The sequence below is a fragment of the Pocillopora damicornis genome, chromosome 6 (assembly GCF_964200805.1).
Source record: "Pocillopora damicornis chromosome 6, jaPocDami1.2, whole genome shotgun sequence".
NCBI lineage: Eukaryota > Metazoa > Cnidaria > Anthozoa > Scleractinia > Pocilloporidae > Pocillopora > Pocillopora damicornis.
The window spans coordinates 4,561,869-4,582,886 of record NC_142675.1 but is presented as its reverse complement, the minus strand read 5'-3'; the positions used below and the strand labels follow the sequence as shown (position 1 = coordinate 4,582,886).

The 21,018-nt window shown below is 37.0% G+C and overlaps 2 protein-coding genes across 2 annotated transcripts; both read right to left on the bottom strand.

Moving 5' to 3' along the window:
- Positions 1-6,965: 6,965 nt before the first annotated feature.
- LOC149043545 (G protein-coupled receptor 83-like) lies at positions 6,966-8,128 on the bottom strand. The gene has a single exon (XM_089210342.1). The coding sequence runs from the start codon at positions 8,114-8,116 to the stop codon at positions 7,106-7,108; it is 1,011 nt and encodes a 336-aa protein (XP_089066468.1). The 5' UTR covers positions 8,117-8,128; the 3' UTR covers positions 6,966-7,105.
- A 10,669-nt stretch (positions 8,129-18,797) lies between these two features.
- LOC149043544 (G protein-coupled receptor 83-like) lies at positions 18,798-20,526 on the bottom strand. The gene has a single exon (XM_089210333.1). It carries the CDS (start codon positions 20,232-20,234, stop codon positions 19,137-19,139), a length of 1,098 nt encoding a protein of 365 aa, XP_089066459.1. The 5' UTR covers positions 20,235-20,526; the 3' UTR covers positions 18,798-19,136.
- Positions 20,527-21,018: the final 492 nt, after the last annotated feature.

The following is a 21,018-nucleotide window of genomic DNA, read 5'->3' as shown; positions in this document are numbered from 1 at the left end:
CTGTTGCTAAAGTTTAATAGGATAAGACTGTTATTACTGAATAAAAAATCAGTAAAGGGAACACCCTTGGCCCCCTAAAATCTTATTCAATACCAACCTAGGGTGTGGTGAGAGGAATCGATTGTCAACTCAAAGGAAGCAAAACATTTTAAAAGTAAAAATTTTTTTTTTTAAACTAAGTTCACTTTGGTTGAGTCGATGATATTTCAGGACGTCACTGGAGCTATGAAAAGGAATGGAAATACTGGAAACAGGAAAAGGAATATAGCATGACATTTTGATTTTCTCCATAAATAACCCTAATGAAAAAATCTTAGGGTGCGTTCCTTTGGGAGATTCCGGATCAGGATTTCCGATCTGCGGCGTTCCTTTTGAGCAAATCCATTTTTAGATCAGTGATCTATCAAATCCACTCTGGACAAGGATTCATCGGTTCACTGATCTGCGCGATCTAAATACGGATCATTGGATCACTGATCCAACGCATTCCTTTGGGCGAAGGATCCGACATCAATCATTTTTAAACAAGTAGGTACCTCATATATTGACAGGAAAGATTATTGGCAGTCGCTCCACAAATTTTGCGATAAACCCGAACTAAAATCGATTTTGTAGTGTGAAATCGATCGGCCATTGATCGCAGGCATTCAGGGTTCCCAAGTATCCATATCGTAATCACTATTTGCTTCTGTTTTAATTCCATCGTTTGAGTTTACCTTGAAAAAATGTGTTTCTAATGAATAGTGCTTGCTAAAAGCCCATGCAGTAAGACGAGCCATTCAGGGAAGAGCTCAATAACCCACGTGCATACATAAGTCTTAAAATAGCGCACTTTTTGGAATTCTATGAGAGCTCGTCTAAAAGCCCGTTCCTTGCATGCACTGTGATCTGTGTGATCCTGGATCGCAAATCCAATAAACAATAAGATTAACTCAAAAAGGAGACTTTGTACTTTCTCGCGAGTCTTAAGGCAGGTTCTCCGTTTTTCAAAACTTATTTTAGTAAGGAATTAGCCACGTGGTCTCACGAACAAGATGACAAACCAAAGAGAAAGTTACCTTCGGTGGAATGAACAATTTTAAAGAAGGAAAATGTAGGAAAGTAAAGACAATCTACGGAAATAGCGAAATTACGTTCTACGTATGTCATTTTACTTCTTTGTGAAGTTGTCGGTTTGTTCTTGATTATGAGCAGCTGTGAATCAATGACAGACCTTCAGTGGGCTCTCGACAAAAAATAATGCAAAGCCAACGAGGCGATCTTTTCCTAAAGGGTATAGGTGCAAAGGGAAGCAAAAATACGAGAAAGACTTCTATGTCTGACTGCTTCTGTTAAGTTATAAACCTGATAAACACTCGCTATAGTCTGCCATAACTTTGTTGTTGGCAGTGACCATCAACAAATTTATTTCCTCTTTTCCCAAGATATGCAAATTATAACGTCTGATAACATCTGCATTGGATGCATAAATCAGTCGAAAGCCTCTGAAAAAATATTTAAGTCATTTTTGTTATCAAACGGCAGGTGATGAAAAATGACGAAAAGTGATATCTTGAGAAAGAAATATTTCTAGATGAAAACATCTTCTGCCTTAGACAATCTCCCGATTCAAGACACTTTCGACGCGCATTGACGGGATGGTTGTAATTATCACATATTTACAATCCTAAATAAATAAGTGAAAATTACGAATATCTAATGTGTCGTCCACCCATAACCTTTTCACAAACCTGTATTTAATTTCGCTTGCACTTCTTAAATGGTCCTTACTTCAAAAAGAGAGGCCGTCCAGTGAATCCACGATGCGTGAAGATTCAAGCATGGTGATCGCTGTGTAAAATTCGACCAAAACACCTTGATGACATCTTTCTGTCAAATATTTACATTTTCAATTTCGAATACGTCAATCCAAATTGTTTCATTTTTAATCTTGTTTCCTATTTTGTTAAGATTGCGTTGTAGCTTTCCGTACCCTCGTTTTGTTATACAAATTACTGAAAATATGTTTATTATTTTCTATGCAGCTATTTTTTCGTATAGAATGCCTACGCCATCACTATCGATATTTTTAAAAGACTTCCGTTTTCAAAATAACTGAAAAATGTTCAATTTATTATCATTTTTTTTATTTCGTATGTAATTCTTGGTAACACGGTCTTCGCTAATACTTTTCAGTGATCAGAATTTTGGAAAATATGTTTACATGGTTAATTGTTACAGCCAATCACAGCGGATGTCTTATGTAGCTTTTCTGATCTGTCTTTTCGAATCCAACTGAAGAAACTCCCATATCTTGTCTCCTCATTCGTATATAACATTTACAGTCCTGGATCTTAGATCCCCAATTTCTTGCCAAATAAATCCCAAATGCAGAGAGCCATTTTTCGAAAATTTCGTTATTTTCACTGACCCGAAGACGTATTTCAAATTTTCAATCTAAGATAGTTCCAAGTTCCATTAAGGAAAACATCCTAGTTTAGATTCAAACGTGATTCTGGAGACTACAGATTCAGGGTAGTATTTAAGTGCAAGCATAACATGACAAGTGTCGATCACAGTAAAGAATAATAAAAGTCTCTTCCTCATAAAAAATTAAAGTAAAACATTCCCCGAAAATTTACATTTTAGATGGATACCGCTTTCCTGGTGTAAACGAGAAATTAGAAAACCCAAACTAAATAAATATTTGTGAAGTCGAACGCCAAAACAAATATTGACAATGATTGTTGAACATTGAATAATATCTTCTGCATACAGTCTGGATGAACGTGTCTGACTATGGAAACCTCTGCTGCCCTAAATGGAGACCATGACAGTTCTAGTTGATGAAGACCAAATTGTTATTTTTAGGTAATGGTGCAGTACATTATGGCGTATCAAATCTAGGTCAAAAAATAACAGTAAACTAGAAGAACGCGGGCCTTCGGACATTACGTTATTATCTCGAGTGCAGCCATAACTCGATATACGCACAGCTAAAAGCATGAGCAAATTCTTTTATAACAAACAGAGCGAAAACAAGGATCTGCGCGAAGAAGCCTTTTTGCAATTGTGATTGTTTTGTTTTTAGTAAATTGCCAATTAACAACCTTATTCTTTAGGTTGAACAAATTTAAAAACAACAATGACCAATTGGTGACTTCTTTTGTACCCAGTGAATGTCTTTCGGCCAAAATTTGCTGCAGCTCGTCTTCCGACAAATTTGCGAAACATGCAACTTGCGAGTTTTTTTCGGCTTTACTTTTGTTGCTTGTTGGATAAGGACCTAAAAGGTCGATCCCGATAAAAAAATTGGGCAGTTCTTCGCTGGTTTCTTCCATATTTCAAAAAGAAGAAAAATTGCACTGCAGCTTAACAGGACGGAAACTCTGAAGCCAGGTATAAAAATGCTCACGTCATCTTATTCACACACGAGCGTACGTAAATAAAGATTTTGTTCATAGCAGATCAATAGGACTTACATAGGGCAAGCACGCGCGCTATGTTATAATAAAGAACTGGTCCATGCTTAGCGTGCGTAAATCGAGGTATGGATGTACGCGGGAAGTTTGGAGAGCACGAGATACCTCTTACTAACCGAGTTCGAGGGCCCCTCTGCATGTAACGGACCGAGTGTTTTTCGCTCGGATTTATGACCCAAGCACAAAGCGCGCAGGGGCCATAAATCGAGCAGAAAAAACCAGGCTAGTACTCAAAGTTAGTACTTGTGATATAAACCAACAAAATTTTCTAAGGTATCTACATCTTGGATTGAAAAGAGACGTGAGATGGACGAAATTCGTACAGAGTGGTTAATGACTCTGCCACGTATTCCCGAATTTTTGGCGGCCTTGGAAATAAATTTGCCAAATGGTTCTTTCCTAAAGGACTTCTCATGTACCAAACATCATCACCTGGTTTTTGCTGGTGTTTACTGGAACGAAAAACGGTTTATTTCACGCCATTCAACCAAACATTACTAAAGGGAGAAATTGATCCATCAAGTAGTGCCGTATCTGTATAGCATAAATATAAGTACGCAAATTATGATTGGAGATGATCCAGAGCATTAGAGCGAAATGACCCACTATTCGCTATAAAACTTTATCGTGAAGGATCATGCAGCGGGATGCTGAATTGAATGACCTAATAATTGTGTTATTTACTTTATCATTAGGTACTTTAATATGCATCTCCACGACGTTCGCAATCTTTCAGGATTTCTAGACAGTCTATTTCCCTTTGAATAGGCCATTTTACGGTTGTGTACTTAGTTGCCAAGCCTTTGATTTGAAGTGAAGCTGAAGGTGACCTTGTTAACACTCCACCATCGTTTGATTAATATGTACACGCTTTTTTTTTAAAGCTGAATGTCTATCACAGTAACTTTACGTTTCTTGTTATATCAAAAATACAATCAAAAACACAAAGTCAAAGGAACAAAATAGGTAACAAAGGCTCGGAAATCAACTGAAATAATTTTTTTTTTGCAATTCCTTGGTACTTCAGTGTTTCCATTAGCCTTTTCGCATCCAAGATCTCATTAGAAATTCTCCCTGCCGTTTGCGAAACAACTCTTATAATGTTAGCTCTGAGAATTTGGTATAGGATCAACTAATAATCCCTTAGCTGATATATTTTTCTCATCACTTGCCTGTTTAATATTGTATCGATTTGGTAAGAAGAAATTCTGTCTTGGTCACTCATGGGAGTTAAAGGGTTAAGTAAGAAAGATAGTAGAACCATGCATCATTGCATGCAGGGACTTCCTATACATTTCTCGCGTTGTAAAATTTAGTATCGTAAACAATGTAAAAATATGTTTACGTCTCTCCTTTTTGCTTCAAAATTTTCTTCCTTTTTATTTCGACTTTGGCAACAGTCTCGTAGTTGGGTGTCCGAGTAACTTCGTTAGTTGTCCATTGTATAACCTTCTATAAGGTTCAATGACAGGGAAAACTAGCTTCTGAGTAGACCCACACTAACAGGAGGCACCAAGACTCCTGGTTGTCTTCTTCTTTATTACATTTTCTACAGCTAACCAAATTGTCTCTCTCTTTTATCCACTATAGTGCACGCTCTAAAGTACCTTATTAGTGAACATGTGGGTAATGCACTGACCGTGACTACAGAGGTTAAGCACTTGTTCAAAATTCTGACCCGGTCAAATGTATTTTTTATACAAGTGCACTAAACACATCCAAACATGACCACCGACGAACGTCTTTGTTCGAGAAACAAGCCTCAAAAATAGAGTCAGCACAAACTATTGTTAGTGTTAAAAATTACGAGTTCGACCTTGCGGGCTTCGTAACTTGATAAGACTCGCACAACGACTATAAAATAATCAGCTACAACTTACACGAGTGAAATTTAGAAAACTGAAATAAAGTACTCAACACGACCAGTTAAGAAACAAAATTTCAAGTTCGAGTAATTGCACAACCAGAGGAGAAAGACAACAATGGAACCTATCGTAAGGAGGTAGGACTGGTACAATCTTTGCATGCTAACCTTAAAAAATCTTGCATCGTAATAGCACTTCACAACACTCTCTTTTTCCATAGAGGCCTTTTCAAAGGGAGGTCGCATACAAAATCTCCCTGCATTTACTTATCATTACTCAACAATTTAATCTCCAAGAGCGGCTTTCAGAACATAGCAATCAGGCGGGAACTAAGAATGCAATGACGTTCTGTGTATCGCAAAGAAATTAACTTAACCGGTACCTTTGGCTTGTTTGGGGCTCTAAAATGCACAATTGAATGGGACATAAAACCTATATTTAGCTCTCCAAGATTACACTTAATTAGACCTAAAAGCCTTGATGACTACTTCAGCAAGGAACAATAACAAGGTGATACTAGAAAAACCAAATGTGCCTTTGTTCCAGAGATATATCAACCAGGGTTTGCAGATACACTTACAGGTTATATTGTTGCTATCAGCCTCGGAAAAGTAATATTCCTAATCACCCTTTCCTGCTATAACAATAAACTGTCCGGCTGGAGGATTAAAAATGAAAGCGGCATTTTCAAAATTAGCTCTATTCTCATTTGCCAGAGGTATGCAATTAATGGCCTCTTTTAAGAATTTGATACTTGTTTCGTCTTGGTCACTGAGACCTTCCTTGTTTTAAATTTTTTTTTTTTACCTCTTCTCCAAGAGCAATCGCGGTTATTTTCTTCACGGGAATTTATTTTTTCTGCATAATCCTAAAATGATATAGATGTTATCAATATTGGGAGAAAAATTAGGATGGCGAAACAAAAAAAATTAGTGCATATTTTCTTATGGTATTCTGTCAAAGGATTGCTGAGCTCCCCTTGAAAATCTCAGGCGAAAAAGAAAGAACAAATATTACAACCTTGAGGGGGATTGGGTGGCCAAGTGGTTAGCGCGCTCCATTCTAAACGGAATGAGATGATTCTTCGTCCATAAGCATTTCTTTTGCTTTAATTGTGTATATCATAACCGAAGGTTGTTACAGATCTCCTTTCAAAACAGCTAATTATAAACTGGAATAGTTTGTTAAATTATTATCGCGGAAACGGTATGCAAATACACTTAATTAATGCTACCTGGAGCACTGAAGAAGTTTCCTTTTTCATCAATAACCAATAGGGCTCTCATGGCCATTTCAATCAAATTGGAAAACAGACGTTGTAAATAATCATAGTGTTTTGAAAATCCCAACCAGCAGAGGACACACCAGTTGGCTGTATACAAACCGAGTCAAGGAATCGACCTTAGGGAAAAACGACAACAAATCCAGCGAGTACTAAGGTAGAGGGCTTTCACCCGTGACCACTAGATCACTAGTTCAGCACCCTCACCACACTACCTCAAACATCGAAGAAGCAATGCCAGTATGCTTCTTCCTATAGTTCACTCTGCAAAGGATCTCCCTTTTTACTCTTACCAGGCGATGGAAGAGTTTTTGTCGAAATAAGTTGCAATTATCAATTTCTCATCAAATTACTCGGATTACTACAGTAACTTTTATGAAACCTTCTATAAGTGTTTGTATTATATTATATAATTAATAATACACAAATCCGTTTTAAGCGAGTTTCTATCTTACAGTTACCAAATTGGTAATAAAAGTTTCATGTTATGCGAGAGATTATATCGTTGATTCTTTCTGGATTGCTTCATCTTCAGGTGGTAAGACGGCATCTGATGTTTTGATGGTGAGACTTGAAGGCAACCGGCTGCTTTTTCTACTGACGATCTTAGTAAATGCCGTATTTATCTTGGTGCTCAGAAAAATGTACAGCCATGGGTTAACGGCACTGTTGGCGTGTCCAAACCAAAAACACACAAAGCTGACAATCGGCTGTATATGTAGGTAAGCCTTAGATGCGTGAATGACGTACATGATGTGGACCACTTGTGGTGGGAGCCAACAAAAGGCAAAGGCACAGGTGACAATAATGAGCATTCGAACCACTCTTCTCTTGGAGTTTTCCAGTTGCGCTCGATTTCCTCTCAAAGTATTCACTCCAGGTGCAACATGGAACCATAAATTCCATGCAGTAATGGTATACAGGAAAGAAATAACGACCAAGGGGACGAGATAGTTGACGACGAAAAGGAGGAGGTATATTCCTCGAAGAGCCCTATCTGGATCACCCGAGATGTAAACAGATAGCATGCAATAGGAAGAATTATTGTAGTCCTCCACAGTTTGAATAACAAGGAAAATGGACATGGAGACCAGTGAGCCGATCCAAATAAATGGAACGGTTAGTTTAGGCTTTCGAAACCAAAGATGGCGGCGGAGGGGATGAACGATGGCATAGTACCTATCGATCGCCATGAACATCAGGCAGAGGACGGATGCTGTTATAGTGACGTAGGCAGTGTATACAGCACCTTTGCACATGACTTTTCCAAATACTCCCGGGATCATCCAGAAACCCTCTGTATAAATTGCGGAAATCGACCAAGGCATCACAACCAGGGTTACCAGCAAATCAGCGATGGCCATGTTAACGAATATGAAGGTTGTCAGTGATCTGACTTCAGGTTTCTTCCACACGATGTAGATGAGGAAACTATTCCCTGCAAACGCTACGAGCATCGTGATGGCGTAGATGACTGTCATAAAAATCCCCTCAGTATCTGGTTTCATCTTTAGTTCTTTTTTTTCTGGTGCTAAAGTGTAATAGGATAAGATTGTTATTACTGAATAAATAATCAGTAATGGGAACACCCATAGCCCCCTAAAATCTTACTTGATACCAACCTGAGGTGTGGTGAGAGGAATCCATTGTGAAGTTAAAGGAAACAAACATCTTTTTTATTTTTATTTTTATTTTGAACTAAGTTCACTTTTGTTGAGTCGATGATTTTCAGGACGTCACTGAAGCTGTGAACAGGAACGGAAATACTGGAAACAGGAAAACGAATGCAACAGGACATTTTAATTTTCTCCACAAATAACTCTGGTCAAAAATCTTAGTATTGAGGTGATGGTTAAGCATTTCTTCACAGAAGTATTAAGCACTCCCATCCTTAAGATATATAAATACTGGTCTTCGTTGTTGGTTTACCTTTGTGACGAAAGCGTTTCTAATTTGTCATTTGTGCTTTTCCATCCCGATGAATGAAGTTCACTTTCTGAAATAGTTTTTTTTTATTATTATTATCAATTTTTTGCATGGTTCTTTCATTGGTTCGCATAATGCCAATAACAAAATTATCAGAAAGAAAGGATAACAATAACATAATATTCCATTTAACTAATCTTTTATTATAACTTAGGTCCAGTAGGATAAAAAATAACAACAAAGATAATGTATGATATCTTATTGAAGACACCATTGGCGCTGGTATGTAACTATTTTTGATGGACTGTAACGTCATTAGTCTTAGTGTGGAAACAGGAAATCAATCTGCCTATATATTCGCCTTACAAAGTCAACTTGATTCCCTCCAAATTATTGCGAGTGGCAGTTAAACGTACTTGCGATAGACTGCTCCGAAGTCCGCTTTCAGCAAATAGACTTGTAGCCTCTTAGTACTAAAGAAAAATTATTGAAGTGATTGTTAAGCATTTCTGCATAGAAATATTAAGTATTCGCATCCTTAAAATATATAAATACTGGTCTTCGTTGTTGGTTTGCCTTTATGACGAAAGCGTTTCAAATTTGTCATCTTCTCATTTGTCGTTTTCCGCCCCAATGAATAAAACAACTTTCAGGAATAGTTTTTTTTTTTTTATTTTGAATTTTCTGCTCAATTCCTTCATTTGTTCGCATAATACCAATAACGAAAATTATCAGAAAGGAACGATAAAAATAACATAATATTCATTATAACTAATCTTTTATTCTCAGTTTAATATCCTGTAGAAAGAAAAGTAACACCAAAGATAATGTATGATATCTTATTGAAGACACCGCTGGCGCATGTATATAACTATTTTTGATGGACTGTAACGTTATTATTATTAGCTTGGAAACAGGAAATAAATCTGCCTATATATTGGCCTTACAAAGTCAACTTGTTTCCCTCCAAATTATTGTCAGTTAAGAAGCGTTGAACGTCTCATGGCAATTCAACGTACCTGCGATAGAATGCACTGAAGTCCGCTGTCAGCAAACAGACTTGTAGCCTCTTAGTACTAAAGGAAGATTGAAAAAAAAAGGAAAAATTTACATTTCAACCGCACTGATCCAAGCGTTTTTTCAGGTTGATCTAAAATAAGAAACACAGTATATCTTTGAAGATCGATAAGGTTGCTTCCCCTGTCCAACGGTTTTAGAATTCAGTGGCCCGAGACTAATGAACCGTGATGAACTAAAGAGCTCATTCCTGATCCCATCCTTTTTTTGACCATTTCAAAATGATTTGCTATGAATATTAATGCGGGTCTCGGTCGCATCTCTTCTTGACAGCTGGACAGGAATATCAGACTTAAATGTGTGCGTGTGGGAGTCCTCAAATGGATCTCAAATCCAACATGCCTCATATCAATTTTCAAGACACTTACAACACGGGCTTTGTTTCCGCTTTGAAAGTCACAAAAAAACTACTCAGAGCTCAGTCAAGAGGTCAAACTTATGAACACCGTTCAGAGGCTATTTGACTTATCCTTATATGACAGATGTGAGTTGGGTTACATAGAGGCAGAGTAATTTTTATGGATGTTACCCATAATTTATTGAATAGGGACAATTATTGATTTACCATCAAATTAGGACATGTCACATATCATTTACAGTCCGTTCCTATAAATAATCCCATTTTTGCTTTAGATATCCTCGTTGATTTTAATTTATAAACTTGAGTATAAAAAAACAAACAAACAAGAAAGAAACCCTCTTTACGTGCGGCAATTCAAGATTAACTCTAAAAGGAGATTTTGTACTTTCTCGCGAGTCTTAAGGCAGATGCTCCGTATTTTAAAACCCATTTTAGTGAGTAATTAGCCACGTGGTCTCACGAACAGTGTGACGAACCAAAGATAAAGTTGCCTTCGGTAGAATGAACAATTTTAATATAGGAAAATCTAGGAAAGTGAAGGAAAACTGAGGAAAATACGAAATTATGTTCTATGTATGTCATTTTACTTCCTTGTGAATTTGACGGTTTGTTCTTGATCATGAGCAGCTGTGAATCAATGACAGACCTTCAGTGGGCTCTATTAGTTCGACGAAAAAAATTGCACTGGGCAAATAACACGCATTTAAGTTTAATAAAAAAAATGATAATTTAGCTTTAAATCAATGGCCTCTTGGAGCCCAAAGCTTGTTATTTAGAATTCTACGATGGTTGATAGTAACAATGCACAGAAAGTGGAGACAAATTCCTCATAAATTTATGTCTTTACACTGTGTTTTTATAGCCTGCATAATCATGGGAAAGCACAAGTCGGATCTGACTTTAATGTCAAAATTCCGTTATGGAACCGTCGCCTTCAGGTCATTTTTATTTTTACCTCACAGCCCTCCTATCGAAGTTTAATTGCATGCAAATGATCCCACATATTTTTGACAGGTCCATGACAATAAAAAAAAATGAGACGGTTCTGCAATGCGCGCTGTCATGCTGAAATAGCGGACGATGAATTAAATTTATTTTCAGAAGAATGTATTCTTGAGGTGAAGCAACCACAGGAGTAAAGTCCGCACCGGAACCAAAACTATAAATTCATACAGAGTTTTATTTGCGCCGTACTTATTCTTATTAATGAAAATGCGACATCGATTTGCCAATTTTGTATTACGATAAAACGCGGTAGCTTAACGCCCCTCAAGACAGTGCCTGAGTAAATAGTTGTTTAATAGAGCAAAAACGAAAAGCTCTCTCTCGTGAATTAATTGATATAGTTTCCAATCGTTGTTTCTTTAATTTGACTTCAAGAATCTGTAGTCAACTTTATGTTTGCAGGTGCAGTTTCTAAATTTCTTCAAGAGTCTCTATCAGCCTGACTGTTAATAAAATAGTTCAATTAATGTTTGATGGTGTATTGACAGGGGATAGGAATAGCGCTTTGACGCGGCGCTTTGCAGCTTTACATTTCCTGAACTAATTCAATTCCTAATGATTCAAGTTTAGGAAGACGGCCTTTTTTTTAGTTTTTGTCAAGATCTTGTCGCATTCATATCGAAAGAAGCAGTCAGAATAAATTTTTTTTGCGTGGCGCTATACAATAAGTATAGGAAATGCTTTTGTGAAACATTATCTTCAAAACCAGCTTCTGCGAGGTAATTTGACGCTGAACAGCTAGGACCACCCAATTACTTATTTTCAGCTTTTTGGAAGACAAAAACGTACGGAAAGTTTCTTTGCTTTTTGTTTTAGGCACAAAAGAGAAAACTTGGCGAGAACGAAAGCTAATTCAGGAAAAAGAAAATTCTGCAGGAACATTCTCTCGTTCAGATGCAAATTGACATAGGATCTTTAGCATAATAATCTATCTACAACAGACATTAAATTTAAACAAGATATTGCGCCAGTTTGGCCCTTCGCCGCTAATACTCGTATGGTTGAGTAAGCGTTGGAATAAACTTGGAACATAAGCACCAGCTCAGCTTAACCAAGGCGAAATAATTCAAGTCTCCATAGTTAGAGCGGCACATGAATCGTTTTCTTGAACGTAGCTTTTGTATGATTGAGGAATGATTGCGGTATCAGGAAGTAGACCGCATAACAAGAAAATCCGGCCGAGAAACTAAACCATATTTCAAATATCGTCAGCGACATTTTCATTTCCACAAAAAAGATAAGCTCATGGTATGAAAATCATCAAGAGACTTACCTACGGCATATGAGACTCCTGCTTGGATCAAATTACATTAAACGAATGAGGCTTACATCACTTACCATCCACAACTGAATCAGGTTCAGTGTATTTGGCATAGAGCCCTGTAGCTGCCTTGTTCGTTCAGTTTAAAGTGCTAATAAAAATGAGCACAGAGCGGAGAGGTTTAAATTTTAAAAAAACCGTGTGATAGTCACTAGAGCTGATAAATGAAATGACGCTTATCTCATGTGACATGATTGCTGCTGAGAAAACTAAAAATGAAAAAGACCAAAGTACTTGTATCAAACGACGATGCCTACATTAGGAGGGTTAAAAGACCTTAAAAGGATTACAACTCTGATGTACATCGGTTTGGAAAAACAAACATTGCATTTATGTCCGTAACGACGACTCTTCTGGTTTTTCAGAACAAAGGAAAAGCATAGAGTCTGACTTTATTCAGAGATGTCATCCCACTTTTTTCACACTTTACATCTCCATGTTATTCACCTTTTTGTGTCATGCATTATTAATAGATGCATTTGATCCAAAATTCCCAATATTTAATGTTAATCTGTAGATTAAGAAATTTGAAGTCTCGCTTTCAAGTGCTTGAATTTTTCAGAGGCCAAATCACTTCTCAACTGGCTCCGAACAAAAAACGAGCCCACAGCTAGTTGCCCATTTACAAAATGAAATTTTATGTTTTGAAGGTCATGGAGGCTTGGTGAGTAGAGAAACTGTGATCAGACACAATGCACGTGTCTTACTTTTCATGCTAAAAAAGAAATAAAAACAGATGAAAGATAATTTTATTACCACGACTTTCAGAAGCGTTAAGCCGATATTAATTAATAAAACCATCAAAATTAACAGCTTTCAAATGGTAATTTTTATATGGAAAAGTTGTACGTGATGTAGCCAACTCTAGAGATTCTGCAAGCCAACCTCTTAAAGTGTGACCGACCACCCGACCGATTTCGGATACTTACGAAATTATTCGCTGCTTGATTGGTAATACCTATGAACTTCAGATAGAGAAATGACGAAACAAGTCAGAAAAGTCGGGGTATTTTCTTTCATTACCATCAATTGACTTCGAATTTTTATCGAAATCTTTCAATTTCATTCATTTATCATACTCTTTTTGATTTAAAGAAACTTCACCTAATTTCTCCATCATATAGCATTTCTGTAATAATTACTAGAAACAACTGAAACTATAAACTTTTTGCTAAAACATTTACCTCCTTTTCTTTAATAAATTCGAGCAGTTTCGTTAAGCCAGCATGGCGATCGTTTCCCACAGGGCATAGGTACGAAAGAAAACAAAAATACGAGAAAAACTTCTATGTCTGACTGCTTTTTCTGTTAAGTTATACACCTGATAAACACTTGCTATACTCCGCCATAGCTTTGTATAACAAGATAAATCACACTCATTTGGATTAGTTCTTACTAATGTTCAATTGGAGGACAGACTCCTCGTTGGCATCCCGATAATCAATATTTAAGCAAATAAATATTGCCGTGGGTCTCTTCAGTAGTAACTCACAGAGTCAAACTAGGCTGTGCTTCGTGTGGCACGTTTTTGTTCTTACAACTTTCGTCTCATCCACGAACATGTGGAAAACTTGAAATTACGAATTTCTGTTGCTGGCACCGACCATCTACAAATTTATTTCCTCTCGTCCTAAGATATGCAAATTATAACGTCTGATAACATCTGCATCGGACGCATAAATCAGGCAAAAACGTTTCCGGAAAAAGATTGAAGCCATTTTTCACGAAGGCGGGGCCAAGGAAATATTATAATATTATAACCAGGTGAGGACTCGAACCTCAGTTCTTCAGGTTTTTCCGTTTTTTTTCTTGTTTTCTTTTGTTTTGTTTTTTTTCAGTGCAATCAAAAGAGTAAAAAGTCGACTGTATGCAGTACGGAAGCAATCCTATTGTCCTCTTCTCTTAAAACCTGGTTTGTCATCTAACGGCAAGTGATGGAAAATGACGAAAATTAATACCTTGAGAAAGAAAAGTAAATATTTCTAAATTAAAACATCTTCTGCCTTAAATAATCTCCCGATTCGAGACACTTTCGACGCGCTGATGAGGCAACATTGACAGGATAGTTCTAATTATCACACACATACGATCCTAATTAAATAGGTGAAAATTACGAATATCAAATGTGTCTTCCACTCATAATGTTTTTACAAACCTGTTTTTAATTTCTCCTGCACTTTTTAAATGTTTCTTACTTCAAAAAGAGAGGCCGTCAGTGAATCCACGATGCGTGAAGATTCAAGCATGGTGATCGCTACGTAAAATTCAACCAAAACACCTTGATGACATGTTTCTTTCAAATTTTTACAGTTTCAATTTCGAATTACGTCAATTCAAATTGTTTCATTTTTAATCTTTTTTCCTATTTTGTTTTGATTGTGTGGTAACATACCGTACTCTTTTTTTTCATAAAAATTACTGAAAATATGTTTACTTTTTATATGCTACTTGTTTTGCGTGCAGAATGCCTACGCTATCACTGTGGATATTTTTTAAAGACTTATCAGTTGTCAAGATAACTGAGAAATGTTCAATTTGTTATCATTTTTTATTTCGTATGTATTGCGTGAGAACACGGTTTTCGTTAAGACCTTCTTGTGATCAGAATTTTGGAAAATATGTTTACATGGTTAATTAATTGTTACAGTGGATTACAGTGGGTACTTTTCTAGCTTTTCGATCTGTCTTTTCGAATCCAACTGAAGAAACTCCCATATCTTTTCTCCTCCTTCATTTATAATATTTACAGTCCTGGATCTTAAATCCCCAATTTCCTTGCCAAATAAATCCCAAATGTAAAGATTTCGTTATTTTCACTGACCCGAAGACGTATTTCAAATTTTTAATCTAAGATTGCCTTCGATGATTATTTTACAAGTTCCATCATAGTTTAGATTAAAACGTGATTCTGGAAACTTCACCTGATTCAGAGTAGTATTTAAATGCAAGCAGAACATGACAAATGCTGATCGCAAAATAGAATGATAAAAGTCTCTTCCTTATAAAAAATTAAAGTAAAAAATTTCCTTAAAATTTACATTTTAGATCGATAACCCATTTGGTAAACAAGAAATGAGGAAACCCAAACTAAATGAATATTTTGTAAAGTAGAACGCCAAAACACATATTAACAATGATTGTTGATCATTGGATTATATCTACCGCCTACACTTTGGGTGAACGTGTCTGACATATGGAAACCTCTGCTGCCCTAAATGGAGACCATGACAGTTCTAGTTGATCATGACCACATTGTTATTTTTAGGTAATGGTGCAGTACACTATAGAGCATCAAATCTAGATCCAAACATAACAATAAACTACAAGAACACGAGTCTTCTGACGTTACTTTATTATCTCAAGTGCATCCATAACTCGATATACGCACAGCTAAAAGCATGAGCAAATTCTTTTATAGCAAACAGAGCGACAACAAGGATCTGCGCGAAGAAGCCTTTTATTGTGATAGAGTGCAATTGTGATTGTTTTGGTTTTAGTAAATTCCCAATTAAAGGACAGAAACTCTGAAGCCAAGTAAAAAAAACGCTCACGTCATCTTATTTACGTACGGGCATGCGTAAATAAAGATTTTTTTCATGGCAGCTCAATAGGACTTATATAGGGCAAGCACGCACGCTATGTTATAATACAGCGTTTTCAAATGTGACTGATTTCTCGGGGTTTTTTCATTAAAGGTGAATGCAAACGTAGTTTCTTCGCTTATCTCTCGATCTGTGGACGTTTCGACAAATTTGTATGATAAACTTACTATCTTTCTCAGGATACTTACTTAAAGACAGAGTTGACCTCAAGCAAGCACCCACGCTATGTTATAATAAAGCGTTTTATTTATTTATTTATTTTATTTAAACAATATTTAAACAGGGACATTATATTTAGCATGACTAGTTTAAAGAGAGCCCTGCAAAAACAAAATTTGACAATACAAACTTACTCAAAAATGACAGACAAAAGTAAAACTCATCGGAGAAAATACATACAAAGTCTATATAACTACTTCAATCTGTTTAAAAAACCGCCTTCAGTCAGTTTTAAAAGTTTTAGGGCTTTCCAGCGATCTTATTGCTTTGGGCAGATTATTAAAAGTGCACCCACCATTATATCTAAAACTGCCTCGATATTTAGTGCTTTTGGGCAAAGGAAGACGAATCAAATCCCTGTGCCTGGTATTATATGTATGATATTTCTTAGCTTGAGTAAAATCACTCAATAGGTAGGAAGGTTCTAAGCCGTTCATAGATTTGAAAACCAGCATGCATTTAAGATAGTCTCTACGAGACTGAAGGTTACGCCAACCAAGAATACGAATGATATCTGTTTCACTCACAGCCCTATTTAAGATAATACTCGCTGCACGCCCATTAAGCTTATCAAGATACCCTTTAGATATAGCCCTAGAACTATCCCATACAACTGAGCAATAGTCAAAAAGGGGGAGTATCATTGCGTTGTACAAAATGATAAAGGATGACTGAGGCAAGATTTTTCGTGCTCTACGCAACAATCCTAATCTAGACGAAATCTTCTTTCCAAAGTAATTAATGTGGGACTTCAAAGAAAGTGTTGGGTCCATAAAAACCCCGAGATATTTAAACTTTTCTAATAAGACTCGTACAACGACTATACAATAATCAGCTTAAACTTGTACGAGTGGCATTTAGGAAACTAAAAATAAAGTACTCAACACGACCAGTTTAGAGACAAAATTTCAAGTAATTGCACGACCAGAGGAGAAAGACAAAAATGGAACCTATCGTAAGGGGGTAGGAGTGGCACAATCTTTGAATGCTAACCTTAAAAAACCTTGCATCGTAAGAACACTTCACAACACTCTCTTTTTCCATAGAGGCCTTTTCAAAGGGAGGTCGCATCCAAAATCTCCCTGTATTTACTTATTACTATTCAACAATTTAGTCTACAAGAGCAGCTTTTAGAACATAGCGATCGGGAACTACGAAGGCAATGACGTTCTGTGTATCGCAAAGAAATTAACTAAACCGGTACCTTTGGCTAGAGTGTTTGAGGCTTTCAAATGCACAACTAAATGAGAAATAAAACCTACATTTAGCTATTCAAGATTACACTTCATTAGACCTAAAAGCCTTGATGACTACTTCAGCAAGAAACAATAACAAGGTGATACTAGAAAAACCAAATGTGCCTTTGTTCCAGAGGTACATCAACCAGGGTTTGCGGACACATTTACAGGTTATATTGTTGCTGCCATCCTCAGAAAATTAATATTGCCAATCACCCTTTCCTGCTATGACAATAAACTGCCCGGCTGGCGGTTAAAAATGAAAGCGGCATTTCAAAATCAGCTCCATCCTCAATTGCGAGAGGTATGCAATTGATGGCCTCTTCTAGGAATTTGATACTTGTTTCGTCGTGTTCACTGAGACGTTCCTTGCTTTGTTTTTTTTTTCCACCTCTTCTCCAAGAGCAATTGCGGTTATTTTCTTCACGGGAATTCTTATTTTTCTTGATAATCCTAAAATGATATAGATGTTATCAATATTGGGAGAAAAATTAGGATAACTGAAGAAAAAAAAAACAGTAACCAAGTCAACCCACAAGTATCGCCAAAATCGCTGAGTCGAACTCAAGCCACAACTACATATGAGAAGGCGAGTGTTCCCACTCCACCTACTAAGGGTCACAGAGTCTCCCCCATCTCTTCGAAAGTTTCCGATGAATATTCAAGCAAATACTGATTTCCGATCTTATCAGTATGCTGGACTGGCTTGTAACGCAGCTCCGTAGTTTAAGGCACCATGGGAAGGTCTGATGTTCAAATTCTTAACGAGGCCTCAGATTATTTTTTCAGGTTCTCAGCTGCTTCCTCGTTGTAAAATAAAGTGCATATTTCTTATGGTACTCTGTCGAGGTATTGCCGAGTTCCCCTTGAAAATCTCATTTTTTCTTATTGTCCCCATTTTGTGCCTATGACACTTGAAACCTAAAAAAAAAATTAACGCCCCATTACACAGAGCTCTCACTTGGATTTCAGCTGAAACTATCATCGTGTGCTACAGAATTAAAGAAAACTGAGAGGAACGATTGGTTAGTATCAATGAGAAAATTATCAATAAACAAACCAAATTAGTAGATAGCGGACAGATGAATTGCGCTTTTCGCGCGCGTTAATTAGCTAGTTCGCTTATTGGCTAGATCGCCGGTAATGACTGTGAAATACCTCATTTGACACCGACAACAACAACAAAATTTGCTGGATAGTTCTGAAAATTGAACTCTATTTCTCTATACTCTTCTGAAATGTCCAAGGCCCTGAATATTAGGTTCATTTTCTCTTTTTTTTTCAGTTATTTTTTGTTTGTTTGTTTGTTTTTTTTTTTTGTTCAAGATTGTATTATTTCAGAACAAATTTAGAGAAAAAAGAAAGAACAAATATTACAACCTTGAGGGAGATCGGGTGGCCAAGTGGTTGGCGCGCTCCATTCTAAACGGAATGAGACGATTCTTGGTCCATAAGTATTTCTTTTGCTTTAATTGTGTATGTCATAACCGAAGGCTTTTACAAATCTCCTCTCAAAACAGGTAATTTTAACCTGAAATGGTTAAAATTAAATTATTATCGCGAAAACGGTATGCATATACACGGAACGGTTCTTTTCGAAATTTAGTTGCAATTGTCAATTTCTCATGAAATTACTCGGATTACTACAATAGCTTTTATGAAACCGTATATAGGTGTTTGTATTATATTATATAATTAGTAATACGCAAATCCGTTTTAAGCGAGTTTTTATCTTACAGTTACCAAATTAGTAATAAACCTTTCATGTTATGAGAGACATTATATTCTTGATTCTTTCTGGATTGCTTCATCTTCAGGTGGTAAGACGGCATCTGATGTTTTGATGGTGAGACTTGAAGGCAACCGGCTGCTTTTTCTACTGACGATCCTGGTAAATGCTGTATTTATCTTGGTACTCAGAAAAATGTACAGCCATGGGTTAAGGGCGCTGTTAGCGTGTCCAAACCAAAAACACACAAAGCTGACAATCAGCTGTATATGTAGGTAAGCCTTAGATGCGTGAATAATTTGCATCATGTGGACCACTTGTGGTGGAAGCCAACAAAGGGCAAAGGCACAGGTAACAATAATGAGCATCCGAACCACTCTCCTCTTGGAGGTTTCGAGTTGCGCTCGATTTCCTCTCAAATTATTTACTCCAGGTGCAACATGGAACCATAAATTCCATGCAGTTATGGTATACAGGCAAGAAATAACGGCTAAGGGGATGAAATAGTTGACGACGAAAAGGAGGAGGTATATTCCTCGAAGAGCCCTATCTGGATCACCCAAGATGTAAACAGATAGCATGCAATAGGAAGAATTATTGTAGTCTTCCACGGTTTGAATAACAAGGAAAATGGACATGGAGACCAGTGAGCCGATCCAAATAATAGTAACGGTTAGTTTAGGCTTTCGAAACCAAAGATGGCGGCGGAGGGGATGAACGATCGCATAGTACCTGTCGATCGCCATGAACGTCAGGCAGAGGACAGATGCTGTTATAGTGACATAGGCAGTGTATACAACACCTTTACACATGACTTTTCCAAATACTCCCGGGATCATCCACAAACCGTCTGTATATATTGTGGAAATCGACCAGGGCATCACAATCAGGGTTACAAGCAAATCAGCGATGGCCATGTTGACGAACATAAAGCTTGTCAGTGATCTGACTTCAGGTTTCTTCCACACGATGTAGATGAGGAAGCCATTCCCTGCAAACGATACGAGCATCGTGATGGCGTAGAGGACTGTCAAAACAATCCACTCGGTATCTGGTTTCATCTTTAGTTCCTGTTTTTTTCTGTTGGTAAAGTTTAATAGGATAAGACTGTTATTACTGAATAGATAATCAGTAAAGGGAACACTCATGGCCCCCCTAAAATCTTATTCGATACCAACCTGGGGTGTGGTGAGAGGAATCGATTCTAAATTCAAAGGAAACAAAAACATTAAATTTTTTTTTTTTTTTTTAACAAAGTTCACTTTGGTTGAGTCGATGATATTTCGGGACACCACTGAAGCTGTGAACAGGAACGGAAATACTGGAAACAGGAAAAGGAATACAGCAGGACATTTTGATTTTCCCCATAAATAACACTGGTGAAAAAATCTTACGGTGCGTTCCTTTGGGAGAATCCGGATCAGGATTTCTGATCTGTGGCGTTCCTTTCAAGCAAATCCATTTTCAGATCAGTGATCTATCAAATCCACTCTAGACAAGGATTCGTCGGTTCACTGATCTGCGTGATCTAATGACGGATCATTGGATCACTGATCCAACGCGTTCCTTTAGGCGAAGGATCCGAAATTAATCATTTTGCCCAGCGGTGCTTAATTTTAAACTAGTAGGTACCTCATATATTGACCGGAAAGATTGTTGGCAATCCTCCACAAATTCTGCGATAAACACGAAATAAAATCGATTTTGTAATGTTAAATCGATCGGCCACTGATCGCAGGCATTCAGGGTTCTCCAGTATCCATATCGTAGTCAATATTTGCTTCTATTTTAATTCCATCGTTTGAGTTTACCATGAAAAAATGTGCTTCTAATATGCTAAAAGCCCGTGCAGTAAGACGAGCCATTAAGGGAAGAGCTCAATAACCCACGTACATACACAAGTCTTAAAATAGCGTACTTTTTTGGAATTCT

Excerpts from the sequence above, each read along its gene's own strand:
- LOC149043545 (XM_089210342.1), bottom strand. The coding sequence starts at position 8,116 with ATGAAACCAGATACTGAGGGGATTTTTATGACAGTCATCTACGCCATC.
- LOC149043544 (XM_089210333.1), bottom strand. The coding sequence starts at position 20,234 with ATGAGTGTTCCCTTTACTGATTATCTATTCAGTAATAACAGTCTTATC.